Source organism: Danio rerio, chromosome 20, assembly GCF_049306965.1.
Source record: "Danio rerio strain Tuebingen ecotype United States chromosome 20, GRCz12tu, whole genome shotgun sequence".
Classification (NCBI taxonomy): domain Eukaryota; kingdom Metazoa; phylum Chordata; class Actinopteri; order Cypriniformes; family Danionidae; genus Danio; species Danio rerio.
In genome coordinates, this window is record NC_133195.1 from 36,755,362 (window position 1) to 36,765,465 (window position 10,104).

Below are 10,104 nucleotides of genomic sequence, written 5' to 3' on the forward strand. Positions count from 1 at the left end.
GCTCCTCTTTCTCACTGGCCAGGTTGGCAACATCCACAGTCAGCGTACGGTTTGACTCCTCCAGCTTGTGTAGAATAGAAGAATAATAATGAATTAATGTTCATCTGGAGAAGATATTTTTTATGTTCTAAAAGAAATCTCTTCTAGTCTGCAGCTGTTTTCTACAGTTGAAGTAAAGGGTATTAGCCTGTGAAATTTTTACAGAGCTAATAATTTTGTCTTTAATTGTATGTGAACATTTTGTAACATTTTTTATTTATTCCTGTAGTTCAAAGCTGAATTTTCTGAAATATTACTCTAGAAATTGTTTAGAACAATTATTGGTGTTAAAGAGTTCATATTTTATCGATGAAAACATGTTGATTCGCTTGGTGCTTAACATTTTTGTGCATATATCATATCATATCATATCATATCATACCATATCATATCATATTATATCATATCATATATCATATCATATATACACAAACCATCAGGAGAGATTTTTTATAGATATGATTTTATAGTTTATAAAGTGAAAATTCAAAGAAATAAACAGCAATTTAATGTCCTGCAACATTTATTATTCATAATTTCATATACACATGACGACAATTTGTTATATAATTAAAGATAATCATGCTTATATATACACTATAAATGAGGAGGATTTCTCTCCTCCTCAACTCCTGGGTCTGAATGCAAACACAGTGGATAGAGGTGCAGCAGGTCTCTTGCCCTATCCATTTCAACCATTATCCCTACTGGTAATCCGGAAGATTTTAAACATAGGTGGATATAGGCGATATGTCTGAATGGAAACGAACTCAACTGAAAAAAGTCAGCCATTCTACAAATATCATAAAGCTCTCCCAACAAAAATGCTTGCTGCAAACTAATAGCTTTGCTTTATCGGACCTGACAACATCGCAGGGAAAAACATGCAACAAACCCCGTGGTTCATGTAAACATACAACCCATGCCATGAGCAGACGCCGTCTCACCAAGTTATTGGGTCTCACAGCTCATAGGATATGAAAACTCAGTCTATGAATAATAATGAGAAACTAATGCGTCATCACTCCACTAGCAGATTCGTGCTACATCATTGATTTTGATCCCGCTCCAAAAATTATTTTAAACCCGGAAGATGAAATTAGCTGACAAAAGTTCAAAATGATCCAGATTTATCCACAATTAAAGCTGACAGGTGCTAACATTGTCTTAACTGATGTTCAACACACACAAATCTGTTCATTTTTTTAAAGTGCTCCAGGGTGTCTTGAACCTTTAAAAACCAATTAATACATACATTAGATAAGATTTTTATCGTTAATATATGATCAAATCTAAAACTTTATGCAGTTCATACATTTTACTTTTAACACTCTGTACACAAAAATCAATTTCAGCAGCATTCATTTAAAATAAAATCTTTTGTAACATTAGAAACGTCTTTAAAATGGCAAATCATATAATGTGTGCTTGAAGTATTTTCAAACAAACAAAAACAAAATTCTGAACAACTAAATCACAGGAATCTAATCGATTTTCAAATATATTCACATAGAAAAAAAGGATCTAAATACTAATTCCTAGTATAACTGTTTTTATTCTATTGTGCCAATTTGAGCCAACTAGTACCAATTGAGCATTATGTCAATGACTCAGACTGGTTTCCTGAACATGACAATGAGGTCACTGTACTCAAATGGCCTCCAATAGTGGACCTTTGGGATATGATGGAAAGGGAGATTCATATCATGGATGTGCAGCTGACAAATCTGCAGCAACTTAGTGATTCTATCATGTTAATATGGACCAAAATCTCTAAGGAATATTTCCAGTACCTTGTTGAATCTGTGCCGCGAAGAATTAAGGCAGTTCGGAAGGCAAAAGGAAATATGATACTATTAAGGTGTACCTAATAAAGTGGCCAGTGAATATATAGTGTATTATGTGACTAAATAGTTTTGGATTTATGTTTTTTCCCTCTAATTACCATTTTGCTTTTTTCATTATTTCCATCTCAGGTTTGTTTAAAGTTTGTTTTATTCCCATTATTAAAGTCAAAATACTTATATGATGCAAAAAACACAATTTACACACACACACACACACACACATAAACAAACACATATATATGGATGGTATTACTACAAACCATCTGAATAAATAAACCATTGTGTATTGTATTTTTATTTATTATTCTTAATAGTTTTTTCCCATTATCTTTTAATAATCATATCAGTTTTCTTATTTGCGTACTTATTAAAACTAAGTGTGTGTAGGTATATATTCTATATATGTATTACAAAATCACTTTAAGATTGTACTCATTGTTTATGTATTCTGCAATACTTTGGCAATACTTAACAGCTTTGACTAGCTCTTTTGATTTAAAGTTATTTAAAATAAATAATGATTTCAATAAGGAAATGTATTTAATGTGATTTTATTGTAGTAAAAAGTTACCTTTCTCTGTCTGCACCATAACAAAAGCCCTCATTATTTCAGCGTTTCTGCAGGTTTCATCAAGTCAAATTTAAGACTTTTTAAGATCATTTTAAGACCATTATGAATGAAAGTTTAGATCATACATGTCTAAACACTAATGGTTTTTGGTTAATGGCCCGGTTGGAGCAATGAAATTGAAAAAGGAACACATGTAGTTATTTCTTTACCACATATTTTAATGAGTCAAAACAAGAAAACTCTAGTTTGCATCTGATCCAGTTACTATGACCATTTATGTGAAGCTGCTTTGACACAATCTACATTGTAAAAGCGCTATACAAATAAAGCTGAATTGAATTGAATAGTTGTGTAGATTTTTTTCAACATGCCTCTTTTTTAATTACAAGTTTAACATTGTTTAAAGTATATTTATTATGAAGAAAACTACACAAAAAAATGCAAAAATATATATTGTTAGCATTTGGTCCAAACTGATTGAGTATAACTCTTATTCTAATGCGCTTCTGTTATAAACCCTTAAGTTTCATGCCTATTTATAAACTTTATGTTGTCCACTCACACTTTCTTATGTAAATAATTTGATTGTAAATGAAAGATTATGTAAAGGGATATAAAAATGATCAATTATTACACTAATACACTATTCCTAAAAGTTTAGCATGTTTAGCATTATCTGCAGTTTAAAAAAAACATTCTGGCTATACTTTAGTAAATGAAGTTATTTTGTATTTCATTTTTTGATCACTCAGTGTTACCAACTCAACTATTTTTGATTCACATTTTGAATATATGTTGCCTGCGCTTTTGCACATATTTGTTCTGCCTCTTACGGCCTGAATCTGAATTATTTTCTTGATTTTCATTTGTTAAACTATATTTCCTGTTCAAAGGTAATTATTTACATTTAGTTTTGATTTTTGTTTTCCTGCGAGTTGATGTTGCACTCCTACACTAATGACTATATTATTTATTTCTTATGGAATGGCATGTATATTTGCAGCATGTCTTGGTGGATGGATCACATTGAAGCGGAATACTTTAGCATAATTTATTAGATATTATTTCAGTCAATATATGTCAGTTTTGTGGTTTGAGTTTCACCTCACAGGTTTCGTTTGTTGTGCTTCTTTGTCTACAGTTACATCAATTTCTAACTGATTATCTATTTAAGACAGCTTTTGTCCCTTAGATCAATTTATTTAGCTATTTTTTCATTTATTTTATGTCATTTGCACATTTGCAGTCATTTGAGTTTAAAAGAAAACATTTCTTAGTCTTATGTCTTGTTACCATAGTGACATGTTCTGAGAATAGAACGCATTCCAAAAGTGTACTTGAAGCCCTGCATCATCGGAGAATATCTTGTGGGTTTGTTGAAGTGGAGTAGTACAGGTGTGCTTTTGGCTGTTAAGTGTTAAAAAACTTGCGTTCCGAGTGTTTTGAGACTGTCTCAGCGATTGAACATCTTCCGTTTGAGTGATTCACGGTGCAAGACCGAAATCCTCATCCTATTCCAGCTAGCAAACCCCAAGTTTTTGAGTGGTTACAGGTGAAAGACTGAAACCCTGTACCGATTATATGATGGTTGAACAGATTTCTGATCTCCCCACAACATCAGCTGCTAAAATGGAGGAAGACAAAGCCTGCAAGATCTCCCAGAGCCAGAAAAAAGTGAAGCAGCTCAAAGAAAGGCCAAGAAATGGCACTAATAGTGAGTCTTATTTACATTGTGCTATCCAATATCCAGTGTTTTCCTGACATAATAATATACTTACTATTAAAAATAATGTTTGTACAGGATAATAGACAGCTGGTTAAACTGCTGGCTATCATTGCATTCACGTGAATCTTAATGCAACATTTTGGGTAAAATGATAATGTATTTCATTTTCAGCTTTTCTGATACAACTTTAGTCTAAAATCCTTTAGTAAAATGAGATATGCACACAGACTTTTCATTTTCAACCGACAGCCCCGATGGCTTTCGGTGAACTGTCTTTCCATTACAAAATCACCACATTTAAGATCTGTTCTCTTTAAAAATATGTGATCTTCACTGACTAATATATATTTGATATAAAGTGGGTCTCAGACCGGACAAGAATCACTGCATTAAATGACATTTAAAATAAACATGAAAATTTATTTTAGCTCAGTATTTTAAATGGAGTTTCTGCGCTAGCCTGCTGGTACTGACGGTGCTAGCGGTTCCATACAATAGACTATTGTCTCGTTTTATGCTTGAACAACTAAACGAATCCTTAGATTAATTTAACTGATTGTAATTTAATCATATCACGATGTTTATGGTGTAAAAGCAACCTTATAAAACGTTAAATAATCACAGAAACCTTTCATCGGAAATTTACTGTTGGCTGAAAAACTCTAGCTGTGCAATATAACCCAGTATTCAGTTTTCTATTTTAAAAAAGTGCACTGAACATGTAGTTTTTAAATCGTTTGGTGCATTGATCATTTGTGTAAGCAGTTTTATATAACATGAAAATAATAAAATATTATAGTCAAATACAATAATTAATAATAAAATACAAAAGTGTAGCAAATCCATAGTAAACTTGTGGTAACCTTGGTTTAGCTACAATAACTTTTTAAAATGGTTATATATTGGGGTTTTTGTTTTTGGTGAATGTTCATTTTAAATTTCTCTCAAATTACTGTGGACAAGTGTGTAAAGATGTGCAATCATTTCTCTTTTAACAGATGAGAAGGAGAAAGTAAAAGAAAAGAGAAAGAAGAGAAAGAACAGCAAGGTTGCTTCTTTCATCAGAGCTGCTCTTCGATGGTTCTGCTTCTGTCCTCGTAATGAGCCGTTCACACTTTCCTCATCTGATGGTAAATGATGGTTTTTGTATCTCAATATTTTCTAGTGTATAATGTCATTAATAAACTGTATTTTTACTCCCCTTTATCTGGAGTTTAACGTCTCCTTGAAAATGACTTTGTACTATGTGCAAACTGCAATCATTTGTCTTAACAGATTCTGAACATGAGATCTATGAAAAGATGATTGTGGAAGAGGAAGAAGTGAAGGAGATAATGCAGGAGGAGGTGGTGGAGAAGAAAGAGGAGGTGATGGAAGAAGAGAAGGAGGAGGTGGTGATGGTGGACACAGAGAAAGATAACACAAAGCAAGAAAAGACAAATGAGGAGGAGGAGGAGAAAAGTGGAGAGGAGAAGGTGGTGGAGAAAAAGGAAGAAGGGAAGGAGATAATGCAGAATGAGATTGTGGTGGAGAAGAAGGAGCAGGTGATGAAAAAGAAGAAGGTGGTGGTGATGGTGGTGGAAGTGGTGATGGTGGAGAAAAATAAACAAATAAAGAAAGATACCAGCACCCAACTAACAGAGGAGGAGAAGGTGGTGGAGAAAAAGGAAGAAGAGAAAGAGATAATGCAGAAGGAAGAGGTGGAGAAGGAGGAGGAGGTGATGAAAGAGAAGAAGGTGGTGGAGAAAAAGGAAGAAGAGAAAGAGATAACGCAGAAGGAAGAGGTGGAGAAGGAGGAGGAGGTGATGAAAGAGGAGAAGGTGGTGGTGGGGAAAAAGAAAAGAAAGAAAGATACCAGCACCCGACTGTCAGAGGAGGAGTTCTGGAGAAGGAAAATGGAGGAGGAGAAGGTGGTGGAGAAAAAGGAGGAAGAGAAAGAGATAATGCAGAAGGAAGAGGTGGTGGAGAAGGAGGAGGAGGAGGTGATGAAAGAGGAGGAGGAGGTGATGAAAGAGGAGAAGGGGGTGGTGGAGAAAAAGAAAAGAAAAGATACCAGCACCCGACTGTCAGAGAAGGAGTTCTGGAGAAGGAAAATTATCGCCAGAAGGCTATCTGCGGCAAAGTTTCTGTTTGAGCAAATAAAGGAGGAGGAGGACAAGATGAAAGCTGAGGAAGAGAACAATGAGGAGAAAATAAAATACATTGGAAAGGAGGAGGAGGAGGAGGAGGTGAAGAAAAGGAGAAGGAGGAGGCGGCCAAGAAAAAACTGCAAGGTGGAAGAAGTGGAGGAGGTGGAAGGAAAGGAAAGTGAGGAGGTGGAGAATCACATTGAGGAGAAAGAGCAAATGAATGACATTGAAAAGGAGGAGGAGGTGAAGAAAAGGAGAAGGAGGAGGCGGCCAAGAAAAAACTGCAAGGTGGAAGAAGTGGAGGAGATGGAAGGAAAGGAAAGTGAGGAGGTGGAGAATCACAATGAGGAGAAAGAGCAAATGAATGACATTGAAAAGGAGGAGGAGGAGGAGGAGGTGGTGAAGAAAAGGAGAAGGAGGAGGCGGCCAAGAAAAAGTAACAGTATGAACGAGGAAGACAAAGAACAAAGTAGAGGAGTAGAGACATACTGTATGTGAAGGAGGAGGGTGAACAACATTGTACAACATCAATAAAAATGTGTTTTGTACAATACTGTATGTGCTGTGTGTTGTGTTCATCTGCTTAATTCTCTGTTTCAAAAGTATTGAATTTTGTTTGTTTAAAGAAAATGTTTATTCATATTTAGATTAAACATAAATGTAAACATATATATGTAACAAAATTGTTTTGTATAGTTTAGTTTCTATGTATGTGTGTATCACATATACAAAACAAATATATATAATACACACACATACAGTATATAATGTCAGACTTATATTTTGCATGTGATTAATCTGCCCAGCACTAATACAGTAAACCTACAGATCCTGGAGTCTGACCTTTAAGATTTATATTGCGATTCAGATTTCTTGTTTAGAATTGTTAAAGTCGAATAATTCACAGAATTGCTATCTTTCCGAGGCAGAAACAAGCTTCATAGAAACCACTTACAAATCCATCACATCTTCAAACGATGAAAATCCATTAATAATCTATTAAATTAGACTCCTATCTAATTCTAACTTAATGAACTCTTAGTTTACTTTACCATCGAGACTAAAGACTTTTAGTGCAGGTCTCTAGTCGCTCCGTTTCTATTACCCTACAGTTGCACAAACTGAAATTATGAATTGAAAATATGTCCATTGGAAATGTTTAATTAGCAAAAACTGCCACTCTCACACAAACACACAAACAAACACACACACACACACACACACACACACACACACACACACACACACACACACACACACACACACACACACACACACACAAACACACACACAAACACACACACACACTTCAGACTGGCAAGAGGTGGTTTTTCAGGCAATTCAAAAAAGCTATTTATCCGCTAAAGAATAGAAAAAAAGTTTTAGCTGCACTGTAAAAAATTTGATGACAAAAAGTCAAGACAACAAATATTTTGATGTTACTTTAACATTTTTTAATAATATAACATTTTTAAAGTTGTACCAAGTTTAACTTAATATTTGTAATCTATTTGATTGATGCAAGTTGAGATGACTAGAAAAGTTAATTTGACTCAACTGAACCATGTAAGGCAGTAGGAATATTTTTAGTGTAGACTTGAGACCACCCGAGAATTCAATGACAAAACTGTCAAATGTGTTGTGGCGGAATACTTCAAATGAATTGATTATCTATTATTTCAGTCAATATCTGTCAGTTTTGTGGTTTGAGTTTCACAACAACCTCTGGCGTTTCATTAATTGTGCTTCTTTGTCTACAGCTACATCAATTTCTTATTGATTATCTATTTAAGAAACATTTTTTCCCTTAGATTTTTTATTTATTTTTTGTCATTTGCACATTTGCAGTCATTTGACTTGAAAAGAAAACATTTCTGACAAAACTGTACAAATGTTGTAGAACAAAACACACATACACAAAATTAATAAATAAGTGATAGTACAAAACAGCACAATGTTTCAGCACAAAAACAAAAAGTAATATTATTATTAATATTATTATTATTTTTAAATCTTTTAAGTATAAACAAGCAGAGGGTTGAAGACACAAAAACACAAAAATAAAAAGAATTAATAAAAACAAAAAAATGCAAAGAGTGATATTGCAGTGCAAAAAATGTGCACAGAAACTCATAAAATAAAATGCTCAATAAAATAAAAGACTAATGTTGTAGATTAAACACAATAAAGTAAATAAAATAATAAAAAACTAATAAAATAATAAAAAATAATAATAATAATAGAAAATAATGAAATATTTGGTTTATTTAATATGGTGCACACACAAAAACTGCAAGAGCAATGTAGCAATACATGGCATGCAAAGCTGTCTTTCTTTGACATTTAAAGTGTAGCATGAGGGTGTGAGGTGAATGTTTGCATGTGTGTGGAGAAAAAAGTAGGAGGAATGTCAGGAAATTAAAAAGCTGTGCTTCCAAAATCCTCATAACCATAATATCCTCAAATACACAACTAAACTCCAAAACAACATTGAACGTTTACACTTTTACCAACAAGCACATGCATAAAATGTAGATCACTTTAACAAGCCATGACCCCCAGATCAGCCACACTGACTTACTGTCTCGTATGGTGTCGAAGGTCCACTGATCATTCTTGAAGAAGGGGTGACATTTTATTTCATTCACTCCAGTTCGGCCAAGCCTCATCTCCCTGAACATAGCAAAACACTGGTCAGCAAAACAGACAGAGAAGCGATAATCCACTAAAGTATACACATACACCAGGAACATCCAACAGCACAGCATGGAGGAGTGGAGCAATCAGAGAGACATCCAAAAATAAGGACCGTTCACTCCCCCTTCCTTTCACTTCATCTGCATTGAGAGGGTGCAGCAGTTTGGACTGCCACGTGTGGGACATTCCAGCAGCCTGAACGCAAAGGGAGTGTGTGTGTGTGTGTGTGTGTGTGTGTGTGTGTGTTTACATGAAAACACAGAGAAAACATTAAACCCCTCTCTGTATGTTTGATCAGGAATGCTTGTATGTGGGCATGTGAGGGAGGAGAAAGAGGGAAGGAGAAAAGAGGAATTCAGATGGAAGTTGTCAGGCTGGAGGGTGAACGTCCATGAAGATGACATGTAGTAAAAGCAGTAGGACATGAAATTTATGTTTTATTAGGGACTTTATCTATAAAGAGCTTTTAAAGGCATAACATAAATAAAGATCAGCTTGTATGTTGTCTTAATCTAATTTAATTCAATTAAAATGTTGCTATGGCTTAGTACCAGCCAACCTCTAAAAACAAACAAGTAAGGGTTTATTACGCTAGTAAGTGTCTAGTAAAAGCAGTAGGACATGAAAGTTTTATGAAAGACTTATTTTATGAAGAGCTTTTAAAAGCACAAAATTAATATAGACTTGTATGTTCTCCTTAAATTAAATTTAAAAATATATGATTTGGTGTTTAAGAAATATTCCTTAAGATTGCCATTTTGGAAAAAAGTGCAACGATTTTCTAAAACCATTAAGCAAAAAAAAAAATCCTACTGACCACAAACATTTACAAAATAGGGAAAATTTCATATGATAACAATGATAACAGATCTAAGGTACCCTGTGATTACATTAAATACGTTATAAACAGGGCTTGACATTAACACTCGCCAAATGCGGGGATTTCAGCTGTCGCGGGTTAGACAGCCACTCTCACTAGCCACTTTGGCTGTGATAAATGTATTTACAGTATATGAGAATATTGTTTTTAAGTATCAACTGTGAATAAAAAGTGTATGCATATAGCTTTATTTTGTTTGCTTTACACATTTTTTA

General features: G+C 34.1%; 1 protein-coding gene across 2 annotated transcripts; it reads left to right on the forward strand.

The window, feature by feature from the left end:
• The first annotated feature begins 2,104 nt into the window (after positions 1–2,104).
• Positions 2,105–6,865, forward strand: LOC141379330 (uncharacterized). Of its 2 annotated transcripts, XM_073933405.1 has the most exons (3): positions 2,105–4,171; positions 5,182–5,313; positions 5,459–6,865. In XM_073933405.1, exons 1-3 carry the CDS (start codon positions 4,039–4,041, stop codon positions 6,808–6,810), a joined length of 1,617 nt encoding a protein of 538 aa, XP_073789506.1. In that variant the 5' UTR covers positions 2,105–4,038; the 3' UTR covers positions 6,811–6,865. The 2 variants fall into 2 exon arrangements, with proteins under 2 accessions (XP_073789506.1, XP_073789507.1); XM_073933406.1 differs by lacking the exon at positions 5,182–5,313 and having other exon boundaries at positions 3,824–4,171.
• Positions 6,866–10,104: the final 3,239 nt, after the last annotated feature.

Bases quoted from the DNA above. Each gene is read 5' to 3' on its own strand.
- LOC141379330 (XM_073933405.1), top strand. From the start codon at position 4,039: ATGATGGTTGAACAGATTTCTGATCTCCCCACAACATCAGCTGCTAAA. The intron at 4,172-5,181 runs GTGAGTCTTATT...CTCTTTTAACAG, and splicing joins GCCAAGAAATGGCACTAATA to ATGAGAAGGAGAAAGTAAAA. The intron at 5,314-5,458 runs GTAAATGATGGT...TTGTCTTAACAG, and splicing joins CACACTTTCCTCATCTGATG to ATTCTGAACATGAGATCTAT.